The 25,425-nt window shown below is 42.3% G+C and overlaps 1 protein-coding gene across 2 annotated transcripts in view; it reads right to left on the bottom strand.

Moving 5' to 3' along the window:
* Positions 1-25,425, bottom strand: part of LOC117345659 (phosphatidate cytidylyltransferase 1) — a 369,244-nt gene that overhangs the window by 176,109 nt on the left and 167,710 nt on the right. For both annotated transcript variants that reach the window (XM_033914615.1, XM_033914625.1), the window contains one exon: positions 23,525-23,622. In XM_033914615.1, coding sequence (XP_033770506.1) covers positions 23,525-23,622 — 98 coding nt within the window. The remainder of the gene's footprint in view (positions 1-23,524; positions 23,623-25,425) is intronic.

Here is a 25,425-nt window from a genome sequence, read left to right as displayed (position 1 = left end):
ATGTGTGAAAGAAATGTTTAATACAGGCTTATATACCACCATTCGTTTGGGCATCATGGCGGTTTACAACAACTCAGAAGCCAGGAAATGAACTATAAAGTAAATGACAGGAAATGATAGAAGTGAAGAGAGAGGAAAAAAAAAATACTAGCAGGTACAAAACTTAACATACATTGTGCAATACAAGTATTGTAACTGACATGATTCAGAAAACCAACATTAAGGGCTCCTTTTACTAAGCTGCGCTAGTGCATGCAGAAAATTAGCACGCGCTAACCCTGTTACACGGCTAAAACTAATACCAGCTCAATGCTACCATTAGCGTCTAGTGCGCGCACCAATTCTGAGCACACTAAGCGCGCGCTAAAACCGCTATCCCAACTTAGTACAAGGAGCCCTAAAAGTCAGCTTGCTGGAACAAATATGCTTTAAGTAGCGCCCTAAATTATAATACTATTTAATAAAGTGGGAAAGAGAGCTGGATATTGTATCTAGAAAATAAATTTTAGTGAGGAAACCAAGATTTTTTTTTTTTTTAAATACCTATCATAGGGGAGAGGAGTCATGATGGCGGACGGTCTTTGATAGCATTCTGAATACCCGGAACAATTCTTTGGTGCTAGCATACTTTATTCTTCTTGCTGGAATCGCCAGATTGTTTTCATGTTCCAACTTTGCCGCATTCAAAGAGGAAAAGAATGGTGAACATAAGACTTGCCACTGTTGGGTCAGACCAGTGGTCCATCGTGCCCAGCAATCCATTGACTCGGCGGCCCTTTGGTCAAAGATCAGTGCTCTAAATGAGTCCAGCCTCACCTGCATACATTCCGGTTTAGCAGGAACTTGTCCAACTTTGTCTTGAATCCCTGGAGCGTGTTTTCCCCTATAACAGACTCCGGAAGAGCGTTCCAGTTTTCTACCACTCTCTGGGTGAAGAAGAACTTCCTTACGTTTGTATGGAATTTATCCCCTTTTAACTTTAGAGAGTGCCTCTCATTCTCCCTACCTTGGAGAGGGTGAACAACCTGTCTATTTACTAAGTCTATTCCCTTCAGTATTTTGAATGTTTCAATCATGTCCCCTCTCAATCTCCTCTTTTCAAAGGAGAAGAGGCCCAGTTTCTCCAAACTCTCACTGTAAGGCAACTCCTCCAGCCCATTAACCATTTTAGTTGCTCTTCTCTGGACCCTTTCGAGTAGTACCGTGCCCTTCTTCATGTACGGTGACCAGTGCTGGATGCAGTATTCCAGGTGAAGGCGCACAATGGTCAGGTACAGTGGCATAATAACCTTCTCTGATCTGTTTGTGATCCCCTTCTTAATCATTCCTAGCATTCTATTTGCCCTTTTCGCCGCCGCCGCACATTGCGCGGATGGCTTCGACTTGTCAATCAGAACTCCCAAGTCTCTTTCCTGGGAATTCTCTCCAAGTACCGCCCCGGACATCCTGTATTCATGTATGAGATTTTTGTTACCGACACGCATCACTTTACACTTATCCACTTTGAACCTCATTTGCCATGTCGCTGCCCATTTCTTGAGTTTGATTATGTCATTTTGCAGATCTTCACAATCCCCCTGTGTCTTCACTACTCTGAATAACTTCGTATCGTCTGCAAATTTAATCACCTCACTCGTCGTACCAATGTCCAGATCGTTTATAAAGATGTTGAAGAGCACAGGTCCAAGCACCGAGCCCTGCGGCACCCCATTGGTGACGCTCTTCCAGTCCGAGTGAAAGCTGCAATGCTCTTTCATCTTCCCCTATCCAGTCAACACTTCCGCAGTTTCTTGAGTGTCAGATGCCTGCCAACCCTCAGACAGGATATCGGGGCTAGATGCTGAGGTGGAGTCAAGCGAGGGAGTGCTCATCTCTCTGGAACAGAACATCTCTTTGTCACCTCCGATTATCTTCGTACCTCCAGCATAGGCATGGAGTATTGAGTCTAGCTCCGGGACAGAGGAGGAGGAGGAGCTGGACTTAGGTGGAGCTTCACCTGCTTGAGAACTGCAAGGTCAGGAGAATGCCAAGGGAGCTGGAGAGCCAATGGCAGTACCTGCAGTCACTCTGGAGACACTTCTTGCAGCCATAAAGAAGTGGGATTTGACAGTGGGAAAAACAGCTCAGGATATGGAGGTATTGGTAGCTAAAGTGGATGCTTTCTCCTTAAATACTGACAAAGTACGACAAAACTGTATGGAAAAGATTCAATTAGAAACTAGCACTTTGAAAGACTCAATTTCTGTAGTCATTAAAGATCAGACTTTTGTTTCATGAAAGATTGAGCAAATAGAGAATTTTAATAGACTATTAAACTTAAGAGTGCTAAATTGTCCAAAATTTTTGGTTATGTCTCCAGTTAAGTTTTAAAAAAAATTTCTACTAGAAAATTTGAATTTTCCCCAGGAAAACCTATAAACAAAGCTTACTACATACTGGTTTCTAAAAATACAAAATCTGACACAGGGACGTACCACCTTTAAGCGAAAATGGGACTATTGAGAATAGACTACAAGATCTTACAGCAATTCTTGAAGATTCCCTTTCTGAAGTTAAGGAGTGAGCTACTTTGGTAGTGAATTTTGTTTTTGAACAAGACCTCACTATTATGAGAATTGTTATCCACTTGTTATCCACACTGGGTCTTTTGTTCGATTTCTTTTGCACCCCTTCCTAAACCTGGGGATGCACAGGTTTTGTGCTTGCACCGTGTCCCTGAGTAGGGACCAGGCTTCCTCTACGGTCTCCATCTTTCTTGAGCTGTTTCTGCTTTTGAGTTTCCTTCTCACCATTTTTCTCATAGCATCATAGTTCCCTTTCCTGAAGTTGAGCGCTGTTGTTGTGGTTCTCTTCACCTTTGGTGTCCCTACTTCTAATTTGTACCGGATCATGTTGTGATCGCTGTTGCCTAGTGGCCCTACTACTTCCAGGACCTGCAGTGAAGGGGAAGCAACCAGCGAGGGAGGAGGTGGGACCGTTGGGTGATGGCGACAGGAAGGGAGTGGTAAAGGAGGAAAAAGGTAGCAGATAGGTTAAACAGGTTCTTCTCATCAGTCTTCACGAGCGAGGACACATCCAATGTACCAGAACCCGAGGAGATCATAAGTGGGAATCAAGATGAAAAACTGGAGCAACTAGAGGTAAGCCATGAAGACGTCCTCCAACAGATAGATAGACTGAAAAGTGACAAAATCACCGGGCCCGGACGGAATCCACCCAAGGGTACTAAAAGAACTGAGGAATGAAATAGCTGAAACACTCCGACAAATTTGTAATCTATCCTTGAGGACTGGGGAGATACCAGAGGACTGGAAACTAGCAAATGTCACGCCTATCTTCAAAAAGGGATCGAGGAGTTACCCAGGGAACTACAGACCGGTGAGCTTGACTTCAGTTCCAGGTAAGATGATGGAAGCACTGATAAAGGACAGCATCTGTGAACACATAGAAAGAAATGGACAACTGAAAACGAGCCAACGTGGCTTCTGTAAGGGAAGATCGTGCCAAACAAACTTACTGTACTTCTTCGAAGGGATAAACAGCCAGATGGACAAAGGGGAATCCATAGATATCATTTACCTCGACTTCCAAAAAGCCTTCGACAAGGTACCCCATGAGCGGCTACTTAAGAAGCTGTGGAACCACGGGGTGGGAGGAGATGTGCACAGATGGATCAGACACTGGTTGGCAGGCAGAAAACAAAGGGTTAGAGTGAAGGGCCAATACTCGGACTGGCAGAGGGTCACGAGCGGTGTCCCGCAGGTGTCGGTGCTGGGACCGCTGCTGTTCAATATATTTATAAATGACCTGGAAACGGGAATGAAATGTGAAGTTATAAAATTTGCGGATGACACCAAACTCTGCATCAGGGTTAGAACCGCAGAGGAGTGCGAAGACCTGCAAAGGGATCTAAATAAACTGGAAGAGTGGGCAAATAAATGGCAAATGCGCTTTAACATAGAGAAATGCAAGGTCATGCATATAGGGAAAAGGAACCCAATGTTCAACTACAAAATGGGAAGCATTACTGGGAGAGAGTAAGCTTGAAAGAGACTTGGGTGTACTGGTAGATACAACAATGAAATCATTGGCACAATGTGCGGCGGCCTCAAAGAAAGCAAACAGAATGCTGGGCATCATTAAGAAGTGTATCATAATCAGGACAAAGGAAGTCATCATGCCGCTGTATCAAGTGATGGTGTACCCGCATCTGGAATACTGTGTCCAGTATTGGTCGCTGTACCTCAAGAAGGACATGGCGATACTTGAGCGGGTCCAGAGAAGAGCGACAAAAATGATAAAAGGTATGGAAGGCTGTTCATACGCTGATAGACTGGACAAGCTGGGGCTCTTCTCCCTGGAGAAGCGGAGACTTAGAGGAGACATGATAGAAACTTTCAAGATTATGAAAGGCATAGAGAAGGTAGACAAGGAAAGATTCTTCAGACTATGGGGAACTACAAGTACAAGGGGGCATTCGGAGAAACTGAAAGGGGACAGGTTTAGAACTAATGCCAGGAGGTTCTTCTTCACTCAGCGGGTTGTGGACACATGGAACACGCTCCCGGAGGATGTGATTGGGCAGAGTACACTACGGGGATTCAAAGAGGGATTGGATAGATTCCTGAAGGGTACAGATAGATTCCTGAGGGGTACAGATAGAGGTAGATAGGGTATAGAAAGAATATAGATAGAAAAATAAGGGGCTTTAGAGCTAAATCAAGAAAACCTGACAGGTCGTGGACCTGATGGGCCACCGCGGGAGCGGATAGCTGGGCGCGATGGACCTCTGGTCTGACCAAGTGGAGGCAACTTCTTATGTTCTTATTTTAAAAAAGGGGGAACTGCTTTCTGTGGACAGAGAATATGGTTATATCGAGATGTAACTACATCAACTTAGGAGAGATTTTCTTGTTCGCTTATTCCTGTAAGTGTGTAGTTAGATATTTGGGTCTAAGATATGTGTTTTTTGCCCCTAAACATCTAAGATATTTTTTGGACCTCATGAGGTTAACCAGTGGAGTGGGTTGAAGTAAAAAGATTGAAGACCGAGAAGTTTATCCATTTAAGCCTCTTTGCCTTGATTGTATAATATAAAAATCTCACTATAATTTCTATCTCCTTCCCCAACTTAATATAGTGGTCTAAGACCATTACACAATATTATAACATATTTTGCTATATTATTTTTCTAGTTTGGAATTTTTAAGGTTGGAAATGGCTCTGTATTTCTAGAACAAGTGTTAGTACTTGTAATCCTTCATCTCAAGGTGTGCCCTTAGCAACACATCAGACCATACTATTTCTTCAGAATTTGGGGCTGCAGCCAAAAAGCAAACAGATTGCTGGGAATTATTAAAAAAGAGATGGTTAACAAGACTAAGAATGTCATAATGCCCCTGTATCACTCCATGGTGCGACCTCATTTGGAGTATTGCATTCAATTCTCGTCTCCTTATCTCAAGAAAGACATAGTGGTGCTAGAAAATGTTCAAACAAGAGCAACCAAGATGGTAAAGGGGATGGAACTCCTCTCATATGAGGAAAGACTAAAATGGTCAGGGCTCTTCAGCTTGGAAAAGAGACGGCTAAGGGGAGATATGATTGAAGTCTACAAAATCCTGAGTAGAATCTGTTTACATTCAGGGGGCCCAGAATTCTTTTTTTTGTTTGTTTTATTTATTGAAATTTTAACATAATTCATAAGAAAAACAAATGGCAAATATAATACAAATCAGCAATATTGCTGCTAGACTTAGAAAAAAAAAAAGGTAATCTTTCTTAGATCACTAAATCAGGAGGAGGAGAAATATAAAGAGTGAAGAGAAACTCTATAAAAAATTAAAGATATGCAAATCAATAAAGGCATAGGCTTATGCCTTTCAGGGGGAACAAAATTATTTAGCTGGCAAACTAAGCTGCTTTCTTCAACTTCATGAATGGGTGCTTAACTCAGCAGCTCTCCATCCCATTTTCTCTCAGTGGGGGACTCCTCAAGTAGACTTGTTTGCATCTCCCCAAAACCCACAAGCTGCCCACAACCCACAAGCTGTCCCCCTTTTGGTCTAGGCCAGTGTTCTTCAACCTTTTTACACCCGTGGACCGGCAGAAATAAAAGAATTATTTTGTGGACCGGCAAACTACTAAGACCGAAATAAAAAAACCAATTTTCGCCCCGTCTCCGCAAGCTCAGTCCCCACAAACCATCTGATCCCATCTGCACAAGCCTCAGTTATGATTTTATATTGAACGTATTTTATTAAAGTATAAAAAGAAACAATATTCTGTATAATTGTCATTTTATAAATATAAATATTCAGAGCAAGGACCAACAAAACCCCTGTCTCCCCTCCCCTTCACATATATCCCCTCTACTATCAAGAAAACTGAACAAGCCAAATTATTACAGAATGCTACACAGAAATATCATGCTAACAGAATACTGCAGTCACACATGATAGGAATAGTGTTAGGCTTTGCAGTCCCCAGTTATGTCTCTAGTAGGATATATATTTCAAATCTGATATATTGTAATGACAAAATAGAAATAAAATGATTTTTTTCTACCTTTTGTGGTCTCTGCTTTCATCTTCTTTCCACTCTTCCTTCCAGCGTCTGCCCGTTCCATCCACTGTCTGGCCTCTCCCCCTTCCATATGTATCTGACTTCTTTCTATGCCCCTCTTCTCTTTCCATCCAGCCTGTGCCTCCTCTCTCCTTTTTACATCATTCATTCCAGCTTCACTGCTTTCTTCATTTTTATCTCTCCTACACCAGATCTAGCATCTTTATCCCTCTCTCATTTCTCTGCTGACCCCCTTTCCAGCATCAATCTCTCTCTACTTTCTCATTCCTGTCTCTCCCCTTTCCCTCCTCTAACCTCCCTGCCAGCTGTTTCCTTCCTTTTTTCCTTCTCCCTATCCAACAGTAGCTCTCTTCCCATCCCTTTCCCTCTTCCCCTCCCAGCAGCATCTCTCTTTCTACCTCCCTCCAGGTGCAGTAGCAGCTCTCCCTTTATCCAGCAGCTTCCCAACCTCCAACAGTGGCTTCCTCTCCTTCCAGCAGCTCTCAGTACTTGCCTGCAGCAGTGATTTCCTTAGGCAGCCTTGGGTCCATTGCCGCCTTTGAGGAAAGGGGAAGTTGCCAAAGTTGCCCTGGTAAGTACAGAGCTGCTAAGAGAGGAGACAGCCACTGTCGAAGGCTCTCCATGATCTTACTCCTGCTGTGCCCTGCACATTCGCGACCCCAAGCCGGCAAAAACAGCTTTGCACCGCAGGCCCTGCTGCCCAAGACGAGCCGGAGGCATCCTGCACGTGGGCAGACTCTCAGCACAGACGCTGCTGATGGCCCCAATTCACACGCTGACCCCCCCTGCGCACGCTGACCATCTCCCTTCTACCTGCACCTTCCCCGGGGCCCTCTTCGGCGACTCGGCAGGGGCAGTAATCAAGACAGGCTGCCGATGTCGGGCATTCCCTCTCTGAGTCCTGCCTATTTTGTTTCAACTTCCTGTTTCCGCATAGGCGAGACTCACAGAGGGAATGCCCGACGTCAGCAGCCTGTCTTGATCGCCCGAGGCTGGGAGGAACAGAAAGCTGGGAGGAACAGAAGATTTCCGCGAACACCATCGGGGCAGGGAATTTAACGGCGTCCATCTCGCCGGCCCTCCGCGGACTGGCAGGAGTTTTCTGCGGACCGGCACCAGTCCGCAGACTGGCGGTTGAAGAACTGTGGTCTAGTCTATATTCTCCTCAACGCCTAGAAGTAGACGCTTTTCTCCTGGATTAGACGCACAAGTTCCTCTATGCATTTCCACCTCTTCCTCTTGTTCTCAAAATGCTTGTCAAGGTTAAACAGGAGTCTGCAACCATGATTCTGATAGCTCCTTGGTGGCCCAGACAACCATGGTTCTCCCTTCTACTTCAATACCTCAGACAGTTTTTCCATCTCTTATCACGCAGGTTCACGGTTCTTTTCTACACCCCAACCTTCAGTTTTTTGCACCTGACAGCTTATTATCTCTCAGGCTGACTTTAGCCAACCTACAATTTTCTCAGCCTGTCAGAGACATCTTGGATACTTCCAGAAAACCGGCCACATGACAGTGTTATACTCAGAAAGGGACCCATTTTTCTGCCTGGTACATATGTTGCCACCAGGATTCAATATCCACCTCTGTTTCTTCAGTTTTGGATTATCTCCTGCATTTGTTGTACTCTAGCCTCAAATTTACTTTCATTAGAGTTCATCTCAGTGCAATTGCAGCTTTTCATCAACCAGTGGATGGAAAACCTCTTGCTGCTCATCTTGTGGTTTCCAGATACATGAAAGGAATTTTCAATATCAAACCACATCCAGTAGTTGGGATCTTAATGTGGTACTTACTAGATTGATGAACAAGTCAGATGTCTGCTAGGTAAGGTAGTTCGTAAAAATAGGTAGAGGAATCTAACTTTACAGACTCTACATCCATGTTAGATTCCCCACCGTAGAAGAAGAAGAAGAAATGTCCAGACAAGAGACTTCACAGCAGAAAGACCAATATGAAATTTTGGTAAAGGCCAGCAGTCCCACTGGCTATAGTGCTGCTTTTAGAACATAACAGTAGTAATAAACAGAGTCAAACTGCAGAGAAAAGAAAAAAAAGGGGGGAGGGAACCAATGACCTTATTCGTTCACAATAGATACCAATAGAGGCCTTGGTCAAATCTGTCCATAATATGCCCCTCTCCCCTACCAGCACTGAAGCATAGACCTTGATATGGAAAATATAAGGTCTAATTGGCCAGAAGGAGAAAAAGGAAGATCTCCCATGAAGAAGTTCTTGAAGGAGACCAGTTAGGTGACATCTGAAAAGCTGTAGAGAAGGTTGAGCTGAAGCTAAAGACTCATTAGAAAAACAGCAGGAATAAAACTGTAAGGTTGACAGGAGAGCCCATGTCCATATAGCAAAAAATAAAAACTCTCTGTAGAAGATGTCTCTCTAGGACAGGAGTGTCCAACCTGGAGCCCGAGGGCCACATGCGGCCCTGGTCGAGGGTGATGCATGTTTTCCTCTGCTGTCCCCGGGTGTTTACCATCTTGCCGGCTCCCTCCTCTGTCTTGCTGCAGCGTTTGTGCGCCCCAGAAAATTTTTTTTCGGCCAATGCGGCCCAGAGAAGCCAAAAGGTTGGACACCCCTGCTCTAGGAGGAGTCTTCCGAGGAGATTGTATGTAATCAAATGAGAAATGTCCACATTGGAATCAAATCAAAAAGTAGAGTCACAAAAGCTTGATGAAGAACATCGCTTGGAATGGTGTAGGCCCAGTGACACAAAGGTAAAACTTCTACAGGGTTCTTGCACTTGTCAGGACATACTTCAAAGAACTGGAATGGCATCAGGAGGAATAATGCTACAATGCAAGACTGGAAAGTCAAAATAACTGGTACTGGGTGATGGTGCATAGATGGTACCGGATAGCCGTCATGTTCAGGCCGGCCCAGTACCGTAGTAGTCAGTGTCAGGGAAAAAAGCTCAAATTGTTCCTGAAGAGAAAAAAACACCGGTACCCATGGCTATTTTGCAGGTACCCTTGGTCCCCACAGCCCATTCTGAAGAGAGTGATGATGTAACTCTTAAAGGAGAAGACAGAAGCCACTAGAGTAGTGTATTGCAAACTGTGTGCCTCCTGAGATTTCAGGTGTGCTGCGACATACTGGCGAGGAGAGTCATCCACGCCGGCTAACTGCCTACAGGATGTGCCTCTCACGGCAACATACATGTCCTGTAGGAAGTCAGCTGGCGCAGATGACTCTCCTCCTTGCTGGCAAATCTCCTCCTATCCCCGCACCTCCTGGATCCCTCCACCGAAGCGTGTCGCAGCCAGATGGGCCTCCACGCATATGTGGATGTCGGCACGTTGACATCATCGAGTCAACGTCTACACACTTCTGGGTGCCTTCCAGCCGGGGCACTGGACTTAGTGTGCTGTCGGCTGGAAACTTTGCGAGACACTGCACTAGAGGAATGGTCACATGGTCGGCATGAATGGACTCAATGCCAGAATGACCTGCAACACCGGCTGTAAAAACTGGTGGCTCGTGGAAGAAAAACACTGGTACCTTAGGCTTCTCTGTCGATACCGTTAGTGTTGTGGCTCACCTTGAAGAGGATAACTTGGATAATATGCAACCCTCGATGAAAGATAGGCAAGCCACATGAATGGTTGCTACAAGGTCGGCATGAATGGACTCGATGCCATAATGACCTGCGACACCGTTGAAACTCCTCCGATACTGATGTCGATGTCTTATGTCGATGTATTCCGATGTCTTGTCGACAACTGATTGAGAAAGTGCTCACGGCACCTGCTGCACTTATCAAAAATCCCATGAAATCCAAGGCTGAGGCAAGCAAAGATGCCCCACTGACCGAAGGCCCGCAAGGGAAAAGTGAGACGAAGAAAAGGAAAAAAAACTCGTCTTTTTTTTTTTTAACAAAAAGAAATTGAGAGAAAACAGATATTAGACTAAAAAAATTAAAATAAAATATGTGCGAGTGGGAAGGCAAAAGGCAAAATTGAAGGAACATGTGAAAACACGACTTCTTAGCTCTGTGTAAAACTTAGAACTGAAGAGCTGCATGTCTGTCGGGCAGGAAGGCACTCACAAACTTTCTAAAGTTCTTAAAGTGTCAGTGCATTTGTACAGCTGTCCATACTGAGACTCCATGGATGATGTCACCCACATGTAGGATAAAAGAAAGAACAGAAAAATCCTACCAAAGCAATGCTCTTTTCCTGGTTGTCTGAAGAGCCAAAAAAGCTCATCTTGATTTCAGTCTCAAACTAAGTTTTATTTTATTGGCAGTTCTGCAAGAGCCCATTGCTTAAATATGCTTCAAAGAAAAATTATCTGTCAAAAGCAAAAAAAAAAATCCAGGCTAAATCAAGAGAATAAGGATCTTGCAAGGATCAGCATGCTTGTCTCAATACCAACACCTTAAATATCTTGGGGGAAAAAAGGTTACCTCAGTTTATATTCTGGTTGGTGGGTCACCATCCAAGTGCGGAAGGTGCTGGAGGCGGAGCTTGACAAGATGGCTTCTCCTAGCAGCACACCGACATTGTAGCGGACTTGGTCTATTTCTCCTAACCAGGAATGGTTAAAAGAAAATCTAAGCATCCGGGGTTACCGGGTGAACGATTTCCCATAGTCGGCCCGATGGACGAGTTCGTGCAGCAAAGCCATGGGATGCGAGAGTACCCGGAGAGCAATACCTTGGCTGGAGGGGAAGCGCTGGCTGAGGCATGTCTTACCTCCTATGAGGGTGTCAGCTTCTCTTTGGTGGAACGGAGTCCTCCGGTCCGCCCTGATGTGACAAAAGCGGAAGCTGAAATGCTGGGAGAGGAGCAGCCGATGCCGAGTGGTATATAAGACGACTTCCTGCTTGCCCGGCAGGGCGAAGTTCCCGGAGCTATACAGAAGCAGGGGGAGTGTGTGGTTCTAACTAAGCAGCCGCAAAGAGAAAAGGATCGGACAAAAACTGTTTCAAAATTAACTGCAGCAAACGCAAGTACTTTGAGTTTATCAGGGGTAACCAGGGCTGAGTTTTTGCCCTTACCTAAACCAAAAGTCTTTAATATGGAAACAATTTGGGAAGCTATTTCAAATCTCCAGTCTACTCTGGGGAATCAGATACAGCAACTTTCCCAAAATTGTACTGCGGTACTATCAGAAAATTTGGATTTGAAGAATAGAGTATCATTATTGGAAAATATAACAAATGACTATGACAACAGAATAAAGTCATTAGAAGCACAAGCACTAACTTGGGTTAAAGATAGTGCAAGTCTACATTTCAAACAAGAAATGGTGGAAAACTCCATTAGGAGAAGTAATTTGCGGGTTATTAACTTTCCAAAATTATTTTTCATAACGGCAAAAGATATGTTTAAGCATTACCTAAGTGAAGTTTTGAAAGTACCTGAATCCTCACATCTACCTCTCTCTAAAATATATTATTTACCTATGAGATCTAGGTCTCAAAATCCCAATCAGCAGAATTTATCTGCAGATAGTTTGGATTTAACTGATTTCCTGGCGAGGTAGGAAACTAAGACTCAGGTACCAGCTACATTATTAGTACAATTTGCTATTGACTCAGATAGGGAATAGATGTTGAAAATATTCTTCAAATATAAAGATGTTCCTTTTAGGATTAATATTATAAGAATGTACCCAGACATTTCACGACTGACACAGAGGAGAAGGAAACAGTTTCTCTTACTAAGACCTAAGGTGGTTCAGTTGGGGGCGACCTTTGTTCTGAGGTACCCTTGTAAATGTGTAATGAAATATAAAGAGAACAGATATGTTTTTTACGAACCACAGCAGTTATCAAAATTTATTTCTTCTCAAGATAGTAAGTGATAATTAATTCTGATTCTCTGACTGTTTATAAACAATGTTCTAAGGCAGTTGAGCCTCCTTTTGGTTTTCCTGATTATATAAATTGTTTGTTAATTTTCAGCAATTTCAGCACCGTTTCCATTGATGTAATCAATTTTTTTTCTTTTTCTTGAATTATGTGGATTTAATAGATTTAATGATATTTCTAATTCCATGATAATTTTCCATATGTTTTGATTTTGATTGTCAAAATTATAAAACTAATAAAGAAAAAAATATTATATTCTGGTTGGTTTATATTCGAATATATACGGTGAGCAATATATGGAATGGTCTATCTCAAGCCCCATTGGTCACACACTGGCAGGAAATAGGACTCACAGAAGAAGATATTAAATATACTGTTTTGGTTCATATAAGTTTACCTTTTGGTGGAGATGTGTCCCAAGTCCTGCTGGATAAGGAGCAAAAATTGATTTATTTATGGCAGACTTTACAGCTTCCGGTTTTCAGTCATTTCCTAAGACAGGAGCCTAAATCCAGTACATTTAATCCTCCTGATGACAAATGGAGTGAAACTCGAGTCGAGGGACCGGGTTTAGGCACCTACAGGTGTGCACAGTTAAAGTATTGCTGCTTTCTATTAATTTTACACACCTCTACAGCAGAGGACAACTTTGCACCATCTCCAGATAAGTATATTTTTTTATCTGGTTTATGATGTTACTGATAATGTATTGTATGGGACTGTACTGTGGTTATAATGGTCCCAACCAGCAATCTCTGCTCTAGATTTCACTTTGATTTCAACCCACCCTAAGACTTCTGGGAGTGATGATAGATAGAGGCTGTACCATGCAACCACAAATCAACAAAACAATACAGAAATCATTCACGGTCATGCGAAACTTAAGGCAAATCAGAAAATTCTTCGACAGAAAATAATTCCAGCTCATGGTTCAATCCCTAGTCCTAGAACTTCTAAACTACTGCAACATCCTCTATCTCCCCTGCCTCGAAATCATGATAAAACAACTGCAAACAGTACAAAACACAGCCTTGAGACTGTTCTATTCGCTGAAGAAATACGACTATATCACTGCCACATACCTAAACTCACACTGGCTCCCAATGTAAGCAAGAATACTATTCAAATTTTACTGTCTACTATTTAAAGCCATGAATGGAGACAGCCCAGCTTATATAAACAGCTGCCTTATCAGAACCACCACAACCAGACAAAGGAGAACCCAGACACCATTCATATACCACCCAATCAGAGGCGTCAAATGCAAAAAAATGTACGATGGCCTATTGGTCACGCAGGCAGCGAAACTAGACCGTCAACTATCCAATCTACTAACCACGACTCTAGACTACAAAACTTTCAGAAAAGAAATAAAAACCTTGCTATTCAAGAAGTCCATCAAAACAAACTAACATCACAGGAAGCTCTTCAGTCCCCCGTTCAACTCTGTAACTCTTCTGGAAATGTCCAGATAACCTCTTATGTAATCCGCCTTGAACTGCAAGTTAATGGCAGAATAAAAGTCACTAATGTAATGTAATGTAATTTGAGTATTACATGCAGATCTGAACACAGCACTGCACAGTATTTATTCTGAAGTCAAGATAGATGAGAAAAGTTAAGTCTATATTTTTAGACTGAATTTTCTACATATCAAAAGAAAAATAGCCTGTGAGTAGTATATTGATATAAAACTCACAGGGGAGTTTTATTACAATACTCCAGGGAGTGTACAATTGTAAAACCAAAGACTTTACAGCCCAAAAGATTAAATGCTGATATTGAGTTATGCATTATAAATATAACAGGGTTTTTTTTTAGCAGTCTTATTATAACAGACTGTACAGTACATAAGGAATAGTCACTCAGGCTGCTTTCCCTCAGCTCCAGCTACATATAAATTGTGCTGTAATCAACAGCCCTTATATTCCTCTTACCTCCATCATTGGCTTCACTAATTCAAGTAGGAGGAAATAGGCTCCTGCTGAACATGATCCACTGCACCGTTCCATAATTTAGCCTCTTGCAATAAATGTTGTGCCTCCTGGGACATGGTTACTTTGTGCATTTGATTATGCAGGGCAAAGGAGAGGCCAGAGGGATCATGCCATCGATAACCAATGTTATGCTCAGCAAGGCACTGAGTTATTCCTCTGAAATCAAGTCTTTTGATGCAACATTTGTGCCAAAATATCAGCAAAAATCTCTACTTTAGAATTGCCACACATGGCTCACCTTTCACACCACCTGCAGAATCTGCTCCTTAACTGGAAATCTTAAAAAACAAGCAACAATGTCTCTAGTGAACAGGCTTAGCACCCAAAGACCTATGCACACAAATTCTATAACAGGAAGCTCCGTTGCTGTATCTACCACTAAGAGCAAATGCTACTAATAAGCTACTCCATGTGCTGGTTATTCTGAGACTCAGAAACACCACAAACTCTTAAATCATTCCTACATGCCTTGTTCTCAAGATAATTCAACTTCACCAAAAGACTATTCTGCTTAGCCTCCAAATTAGCACTCTTCTGAAGGTCAGCAACATCCATATCATGCTCGATGACCATATTTTAGGTCATCCAAATGATGCCCCATGTCCTCCATTTTGCTATGTAAACTCTCCCTGTCTGCATGCATGTCATGTTTAATGCTTATAATCTCTGACTTTAACTCCACCAACCAACTGCATAGTTCTCCATGACTAGCTGGCTGAACTATCTATTCAGATGCCATTTGCTCAGGGAAACACCTCACCATCTCGCAATCTAACAACTCTACATGCTCGGCCGCCATTCTAGTTGAATCCCTGCTGCCACAACTGATATGCAAAAATTCTTAGATCCAGTTTCTATTTATTTGTTTGCCATCGCCTACCAGCAAGTCAGAAGGATACCATTGTATCTGCACTAGATCTAATTCATAGAAACATAGAAACATGATGGCAGATAAAGGCCAAATAGCCCATTTAGTCTGCCCATCCACAGTAACCATTATTTCTTCCTCTCTCTAAGAGATCCCACGTGCCTATCCCATGCCTTTTTGAATTCAGACACAGTCTCTGTCTCCACCACTTCTTCCGGTAGACTGTTCCACACATTTACCACCCTTTCCATAAAAAAGTATTTCCTTAGATTACTCCTGAGCCTATCACCTCTTAACTTCATCCTATGCCCTCTCATTCCAAAGCTTCCTTTCAAATGAAAGAGACTTGATTCATGCGCATTTATGCCACGTAGGTATTTAAATGTCTCTATCATATCTCCCCTCTCTCGCCTTTCCTCTAAAGCAGCGGTCTCAAACACACGGCCCGCGGGCCACATGTGACTCTCCAGGTTTTATTTGTGGCCCGCGGTCTGGAGGCATCATTCTCTTCCTTTTGGAGCAGCAGCCGGCTCGTTCGTTCAAAGCCGCGGGTTGGTGGCTCCTTGCGCTATCCACTCCTGCATCGGAAGCCTCTCTGATGTCACAACATCAGAGAGGCTTCAGACGCAGGCACGGATCTCGCAGGGAGCCAAAAAAAAAAGCAAAAAATGGGGCACGGAGGAAGGACGAAAGAAGGAGGGGGGACAGGGAACCAGAAACAAAGCAAAAAATGGGGCACGGAATCAGAGAAAGACAGACAGAGAAAGAAATAAAAAGTTGGGGAAGGGAATGCGGTCTGGAGGAGAGGAAGCATACAAGTTTTTTCAAGTTTTAAGTTTTATTAGGATTTTATATACCGCCTATCAAGGTTATCTAAGCGGTTTTCACAATCAGGTACTCAAGCATTTTCCCTATCTGTCCCGGCGGGCTCACAATCTATCTAACGTACCTGGGGCTATGGAGGATTAAGTGACTTGCCCAGGGTCACAAGGAGCAGCGGCGGGGTTTGAACCCACAACCGCAGGGTGCTAAGACTGTAGATCCAACCATTGCGCTACACACTCCTCCAGGAGGCTGAAAGAAGGGAAGAAGTATTGGATGCACAGTCAGAAGAATAAGGTGCAACCAGAGACTGATGAAATTACCAAAGGTAGGAAAATGATTTTATTTTCAATTTAGTGATTGAAATGTGCCAGTTTTGAGAAAGAAAATATATTGAACTTTTTTTTTTAAAATTCAATCATTTTTATTGAAATTTTTTGAAAACATAAAAAAAATATAAACAAGAAATAACATAAACAATAAATAACAAGATGTGCTACTAAATAAATGCAATGGAGTGGGAACAGTGCAAAACAATCAGCATTAATTAGAGGCTAATTACTCTAAGAAGCATACATACCAGTAACATAGCAAATATAGCCAGCATAACCATCTATAACATTTACTGGCTTGTAAACGAACCTCTCTAACATTATCACATAGTAAAATGATTGCTTATTTCGATTTGCAATAAGACAAAACAGGAGACCACACATTATTATATGAACGAAACGAGTTGGTTTTGTCAGCAGCAATGAGTTCATATTTTGAAAACAGACAAACAGTATTCCACCAAGAGTTGTGATGGAGAGACGAGAAGTCCTTCCAGTTTGCCAGAATAGATTTAAATGCAATGAGTAATAAACATTTAAGCAAACGGGTTTCATATTTGTCTAGTTGACTCTTCTGTAGAGCACTTGCCCCATAAATAACAATAGCAAACGAAAGTGATATAGAAAGAGAACATTATGTAGTATGGCAGACGACTTCAAAGCCTTAAAGGAAGACAGCCAAATCTCTTCCCAATTATACAGTCCAATGGGTGTCGATGTATCAATGGCCCAGATATCATACAGAGCCTGAGGTGGTAGAAACTTGTGTTTATGAAGTAATTTGTACCAAGCTGATGCCTGACTTCTACCGGAAGAGATCAGTTCCGTCCATTGAAGTAAAGTCGGTAGTGCAGTATCCAGAGTTTTCTTCTTAAGATATGTTGAAATACAATGGCGCAACTGTAACCATTGATAATAGTGAGACGCATTCAAATCATAGTCTCTGGCCAATATATCAAAATTCAAGAAGTTAAGATCAGCTAGTAGTTGTTTTATGGACCAAACACCCTTCCTTCTCCACGACTTCCATTCCATATACTGACCTTGAATTTGCAGGCAAGGATTATGCCACAGAGGAGAACTGGTGGTATCATTCCACTTCACAGATGCTATAGAATCCAGTTCTAAAAGAGCAGCTTTAGTAGAGGAAAGGATTACATTATCATGAAATTTACGTTTCACTGAAGCAAATGGAGCATACATAAAGTGTTCCTCAGGAATTAGTGCATGTTCCAGTTTCAACCACGCAGGCATATGTGTTTCAGGAGGATCTTTAAGCCAGAGAGAACCTTGTCTGCACAAAAAGGCTAAGTGGTAGTCATATAGGCTAGGGAAGTTAACCCCTCCATTATCTTTAGTGCATTTTAATTTCTTCAAAGCAATGCGAGGAGTCTTGTTGTTCCAAAGAAACTTGACTAAAGCAGACTCGAATTTTTTGTAGGTCGCGATAGGGAAAAGAAAAGGAATCATAGACAAAACATATGTGATTTTAGGAACCAGAACCATCTTTATAGAATCTAATCGACCCCACCATGATAATTTCAAGGGTGACCATTTAGAGGTAACATTAGTAATGATATCTATGATGTAATTTATATTATATTCCTGAATTTCCTCAATAGATGGTCCAAAGTATACCCCTAAATATTTCAATTTATTTGGTGTGAATTTGAGATCTAATTCACGTACTTCAGCACCACAAGGTATTCCAGAGAGCGGCATGACCTCTGTTTTAGTCGGGTTAAGTTTATATCCAGACACAGAAGAGTAGGCTTCAATCGTATGAAGAACAGCTGGTAAGGAGTCCAAATGTGTGTATAGTTGAATATCATCAGCGTAAGCTGAAATTTTGAAAGTTAAATCTTCTATTTGAAATCCGCTGATGGAGGAGTTCGCCCTGATGGCAAGTAGAAGAGGCTCCAGGGCCACATTAAACAGTAGAGGTGATAAGGGACAACCTTGCCTTGTACCTCTCGATGGAGAAAAAGCATCAGAAAAAACTCCATTAATTCTGAGCCGAGTAGTTGGATGAGAGTACAGCACCTTTAACATTCGTATGAATGTGCCTCGAAAGCCAAACCACGATAAGACTTTAAACAGGAATGACCATTCCACACGGTCAAAAGCCTTTTCCGCATCTAGAGCCATGGCAACATATGGTGTCTCAGATTTAGAAGCTTGAGATACAATGTGAGAGAAAAGTCGAGAGTTATCACTTGCAAGACGGCCCTTCATAAATCCATTTTGGTCCGCATGGATCACTTTAGGTAGCACAAGTTGTAGTCTAGAAGCCAGAGCTTTCGCATAAATCTTGGCATCGACATTTATTAGTGACAAAGGTCTGTAATGTTGAACAAATAACGGATCCTTATCCGGTTTCAGTAGAACAATAATCACTGCTTCCGTGATGGAGCCCATCGCCTCACCTTGGTCAATGACATGGTTCAAATAGGAAAGAAGCACTGGTAGTAGAGTCTCTTGAAAGGCTACATAAAATTCTACTGAAAGGCCATCCGGTCCTGGAGCTTTGCGTTTAGCCATGGTGTTCAATGCATCCTTGAGATTATCCAGTTCAAGTGGCGAAGATAAAATTTGGTCATCATCCTCATCCAGCTTAGGACCATCCAGTTTTGAGAGATACTCATCTATTAGCGAAGAAGATGGGTTTTCTGATCGATATAAATCTTGGTAGAAGAGAAGGAATTGCTGACAGACATCTCGATTAGATGTGAGTAGTTCATCAGTGTCTGATTTAATAGCTGGTATAGTTGTGCGTTCCATTTTCAGTTTCAGATATTGAGCTAGTTGGTGCCCAGCCTTATTAGACGTGGCATAATAATGCGATGCTTGAAGAAGAACCTCTGAGGCAGCAGCAGTGCTGAGCTTTAGATTATAATCATATCTTAATTTGTTTAATTCAATCTGAGTTCTTATGTCAGATAGATCAGCAATGTGAGCAGACTCTAAGGTAGTAATCTGAGTCTCTAGCAATTTCAGCTGCTTTTTGGATTCAGATTTTTTCCTGGCTGTATAGGCGATGATAATGCCTCTGATATAAGTTTTAAACGCATCCCATGTAATTTGCCATGAAGTCTCTTCTACCTTATTGATAGTAAAATATTCTTTAATATGAGTATTAATGATCTCGTTAAATAAAGGATCCAACAGCAAAGATGAATTAAATCTCCATGCTCCAGAAGTTTTTGGCAAAGCTACATCCACAAAGGCAATTGTAATCGAAGAGTGATCTGAAATAGAAATAGCTTGTATTTCAGAAGTATCCATCTTGCATACCAATGAATAACTTATCAAGAAGAAATCGATCCTCGAATAAGAAATGTGTGGCGAGGAGAAAAATGTAAATGACTCAGCGCTTGGATGCTGCAAGCGCCATGGATCCACAAGCTTTAGTTTATATATAAGGTCCTGTAAGCTGAACCAAGACTTGGGTTTCTTATAAGTGGCCTTGGATTTTCTATCAATTTCCGGATTCAGTATTAGATTGAAGTCTCCACCCAGTATAAGTGGCTGGTGGCTGACAGTACTGATATCGTTAGCCAAGGTCTCAAAAAAGGAAGGGCAATCTTGATTAGGTGCATATATGTTGTAAATCTGAATCAAGCTATGGCCGACCTTCAGTTGAACTCTGAGCCATCGACCTTCCATATCATGAGATGAAGAGATAATGTTGATGTCCTGGCGGTTGCGAATCAATGTTATAACTCCATTCTTCCTGCCCACAGAAGGGGAGAACAACGGAACATGAGCCCATTTGGGAGCAACCTTAAGAGCTTCAGTGGCAGTAAGGTGAGTTTCTTGGTAGAACACAATATCTGGATTGTATTGTTCAGTGTAACGCAAGATTTTCAGCCTCTTTATTGGATTATGAAATCCTTTCACATTGAGAGAAAAACATGTTAATGTCATTTAAGTATAGTGAAAACAGATAGCATTGAGTTAGCAATTTGGCTAATACACAGCAATGGTACATATATGTATTTCCATATAGATACAAATAGCCCCTCCATAAGAATTAAAAATCTGAAATGCACATAAACAAATTTGAAATTCTGCAGTAGCACAGTAAACTGTAACAAACAGGTAAACGACACCATGGGTCAGAAAGCTGACAAGAGAGAAGCCCTAAACAGCAGGGCTCCAACAGACCAGGCATTATAATAATAAACAGCAGCACTGCAACACATGGGTATAACTGGTGCTGACAGCGTCAGCACAAGACAGATTAAATTGAACATAGTATACTACCAGCTGATTCAGGTTTTATCAATGGTGGTGGGCTTCACTGATTCAATAAAGTCTACAAGGTCTGCAGGGTTAAGGAAGTCTTTTGTAGTGTTATTAAAGGTGACCCTCATGCGAGCTGGGTACAGCATGCCAAATTTGGCTCCCATATCTTTTAATTGAGGCCGATATGACAACAATGATTTTCTCTTCTTCGCTGTTTCTTTCGCCAGATCAGGAACAAATAATATTTTATTCCCTTCAAAAGTGACAGGAGAGTGCATCTTGGCATGTTGCATTATTTTAATAACCTGCTGATGTCGAAGGAGGGTGACTAAAATAGGCCTGGGATATTTCTTGTGAAATGTATTGGGCTGCGGCAGCCTAAAAGCACAGTCAAAGTCAGGTTTGATATCATCATTCATTTGTAGAATTTGAGGAAGAAGAACCGCCAGAAATTCCACCAGGTCACACGCTTCCCGACCTTCCGGGAGACCCAAAAGACGGAAACTGGACCTACGTGCACGGTTGTCAGCATCTTCGATTGCACGCTCCAGTGCAGCCACGCGGTTCTGCTGTTTGAGTAGGGTTTTAATAGAGGACTCGGCTGCAGTGGTCCTGTTCTCCAAAAGGGCTGCCGTTGCCTGCGCTGTTGCAAATTCTTCCTTTAATGCAGCGATATCAGTTTTCATGTCACTGATATCCTGCTTAGTGTCAACTAGAAGATCTTTAATCACGCGGAGCTCAGACAAAATGGCCGCCGTAGCAGACTCGTCTGCCTTAGCCCCGTCCGATTTCGCCGGCGATGAGGGTTCGGCACTCTTGCGCTTACCGGGTTTGCTGGAAGCCATTGCCCTTCACTTAGGTAGCAAATGCGCTGCAGTAATCAGCCGTATTGATGCGTTTTCGAGCGAGTTTGAGCCTGGTCCGTCGGAGCTCGCGCTGTCGGCTGCCTACCTCATCGGGCTCACCAGCGCGCCCCCAATATATTGAACTTTAAATGTGAGTGCTGCAGAAAAAAATAGAGTACTTGGAGGGCCGCAGAAAAAATAGTTAATGTCTTATTAAAGAAATGACAATTTTCCATGAGGTAAAACTCTTTATAGTTTATATATCTTTCCTTTTAACTGTTAAAGGAAAGTTTTATAAACTACTAGCTGATGCCCCGGCGTTGCATGGGTATTTAATTATAGCAATAACACTGTAAATGGATTCAAATAAAGATACTTTATAGTGGTGAATGAAATTATTTTTTTACAGCTTAATAAAAAGTACAATATTCAAATTATAATGTGAAATATTTGACAAAATGAATACAATACAACTAACGCAAAACGTGATTATAAACAACAATTTTAGTTTCACCTCCTGGAGCAAGAACATATAAATTATTGGGTGAACCCATCCTTGAGCAAGCAACATAGAGTTGTGGGCCGCGAGACCCCCAGAACATATCACCCCAGGTAGTGAGGGATCTGCATACCAAGTTTCGTTAAAATCGGTCAAGCCGTTTTTGAATTACTGTGAGAATGGCAGCTTTTTACATATTTTCCATTGAAATAAATGGGTGAAATCTGATTTTCTGTTTTTAGCTCCGCCCACGTGTGCAGATGGGCCGCGAGACCCCCAGAACATATCACCCCAGGTAGTGAAGGATCTGCATACCAAGTTTCGTTCAAATCGGTCAAGCCGTTTTTGAATTACATTGAGAATGGCAGCTTTTTACATTTTTTCCATTGACATTAATGGGTGAAATCTGATTTTCTGTGTGTAGCTCCGCCCACGTGTGCAGGTGGGCCGCGAGACCCCCAGAACATATCACCCCAGGTAGTGAGGGATCTGCATACCAAGTTTCGTTCAAATCGGTCAAGCCGTTTTTGAATTACTGTGAGAATGGCAGCTTTTTACATTTTTTCCATTGACATGAATGGGTGAAATCTGATTTTATGTTTGTAGCTCCGCCCACGTGTGCAGGTGGGCCGCGAGACCCCCAGAACATATCATCCCAGGTAGTGAGGGATCTGCATACCAAGTTTCATTCAAATCTGTCAAGCCGTTTTTGCGTGATCGCGGCACATACACACATACATACCTCCGATTTTATATATATAGATAAAGAGTTTTACCTCATGCAAAATTGTCATTTCTTTAATAAGACATTAACTATTTTTTCTGCGGCCCTCCAAGTACCTACAAATCCAAAATGTGGCCCCGCAAAGGGTTTGAGTTTGAGACCACTGCTCTAAAGTATACAAATTGGGATCTTTAAGTCTGTTCCCATATGCCTTATGACAAAGACCATGCACCATTTTAGTAGCCTTCCTCTGGATCGAATAATCACCAATTTTTGCTAATTATGGCAGGGATCATGAGATCTCACCAATGAGACAGCCATCTACCAGGTGTTGTCACTTCCTCCTCAATTCTACAGTTCTAATGGTGAACAGAGTACAATAAAACCTTGGTTTGCGAAAACATGCTTGTAATCCAAAACACTCATATATCAAAGCAAATTTCCCTATAAGAAATAATGGAAACTCCGCAACCCAAAAACTTTAATACAAATGTACTTGTATTGCAAGACCTTGCTTGTTTAGAACAGTCACTACACTCCTGCAGGTCAGAGAGAGAGAAGAACCATTGGCTCAGTTGTGATGATGTGATGTGTGTATACTGTATTGTATTGCTTGTTATAATTTAATAAAATGTTTTGCTTGTCTTGCATAACACTTGCATACCAAGTTATTTGCAATCCAAAGTTTTGCTGTAATTCTTATGCATGAGACAGCATCAGCTTATACTGTACATATGACCATGTATACCAACATTCATTTTTGCTACTCACCAACTTAGAGTTCTAAACCATGGTAGTTCATAGGAATGATAGACCCGATACCCTATGGTGATGATTTCATGGAAACACTTTACCTGGATGGCAGACACCTAAAACAAAACAAAAAGACGGACCTCCAGTCATGCCACCTACTTGTTAATAGAAAATACAGTAAAGCTGAATAATGAAACAAGACTGAAAAATAGAATACACTTTGCTTGGGTTGCTGCTGACTTATGAAGATGTTAAAATGTAGTCTGGTCATTTATTAAATTTTAGTGTCTTAAACAGCATTATATGTAGGCTGAGATACCTTTTATTGGACTAATTTTAAGAATAACCCAAAGATGCTCTAGTAAAGTACCGTGTTTCCCCAAAAATAAGACCTAGCATTATTTTTGGGGTAGGTCTTAATTTAAGCCCTACCCCAAAAATAAGCCCTAGTCCCGGGATTCTCCGGCAACTCTTCAACCTGGCCTCCCCCCTCCCCCGCTGCCACACAGCCGAACTCCTGCTGACCCTCCATCCTTCCCTCCCCGCCGACCGCGAAGCGAGCCCTACCTTCATCTGAAGCAGCGTTGGGCCGGCAGTACTCTAAACAGGCTGCTTTGCCTTGTCCGTCGGGGATTTCACTCTGCTGCGTTTCCGACGCTGCTTCGGATGAAGGTAAGGCTTGCTTGTGGTCAGTGGCAAAGGAAGGATGGAGGGTCAGCAGGGGTTCGGCTGTGCGGTGGGGGCGGGTGCTAAAGGGTTTTGCTGCACAAGGGATGGGAGGGAGGGAAGGAAGGATAGAAGCTGAGCAAGGGAGGAATGGGAGGGAGGGAAGGATAGAAGCTGGGCAAACCTCTGCTGCACGGGGGATATGAGGGAGGGAGGGGAGGAAAGATGCTGCACATGTGGGGGAGAGAAAGGAAAGAGAAGAATTGGAGTGAAGGACATGAAGGGAGAAATGATCGTGTGCATATTCCAAAAATAAGACCTAGTGCCTTTTTTGGCCCCAAATGAATATAAGACACTGTCTTATTTTCAGGGAAACGTTAGTTCTCGACTACTATGTCAGGATGTACTGTCACAGATTTTTTTAAATTTATTTTTTTAGTAAGTACTGCACAAACTTTTCTTAACCACGGATGCATGCAAGTTTTGGAGAGCAAACAACCATGGAGTCATGTACAAAATCCTCATAACTGGTTTCTATTTCTGTTTCCCAATTATCTGCATTGATCACTGCTGCTGCCAACCCCTACTGAAATGATGTGTCTGCTGTTCCCCCCTAGCCCCACCTATCAATTACATTACATTACATTAGGGATTTCTATTCCGCCTGTGCCTTGCGGTTCAAGGCGGATTACAATATAGAAAATATCTGGGATATTCCAGTAGAGTTACATTTCAGGATAAGAGTAAGTTACAGGAACAGTAATGAGTTATGATACTACAATTTCACAGAAGATAATACTTATTACAGAAGATAATACATATAACAGAAGATAATGCATTTTACAGAGGTAATACATGTCAACTCGATCGGTTAAATCGGGTGTAGTGTAGAAGAATTACAGTACATTCTAGATCACAGATAAAGAGATAATATAGATGGGTATTTCCGATGTCGTTGATTGGGAGCTCATTGGGTGGTGGTTAGAGTGATGGGAGATATTTTTTGAACAGTAATTGTGTCCTACCAACTAAAAATGCTGCATTCTGTATCCTCCCATGTGGCTCTGTCAGTCTGTGACAGTAATGTGGCTGATTGCAGAGGAGGAGGAGGTAGCCTGAGGAGACATCCCTTCTTTCTTTTTTCCTTTTTCCAGCTTTGATCATTCCTTAGAGAGGGTGAGTTTTAAGAGGACTGGTAGGGGAAGGGTACTGAAAGCACAAAGCTCAGGTGCACTAAAGTCAGCGATCGTCTA

The sequence above is a fragment of the Geotrypetes seraphini genome, chromosome 1 (genome assembly GCF_902459505.1).
Source record: "Geotrypetes seraphini chromosome 1, aGeoSer1.1, whole genome shotgun sequence".
NCBI classification, from domain to species: Eukaryota; Metazoa; Chordata; class Amphibia; order Gymnophiona; family Dermophiidae; genus Geotrypetes; species Geotrypetes seraphini.
This window is presented reverse-complemented; position numbering and strand designations above follow the sequence as displayed.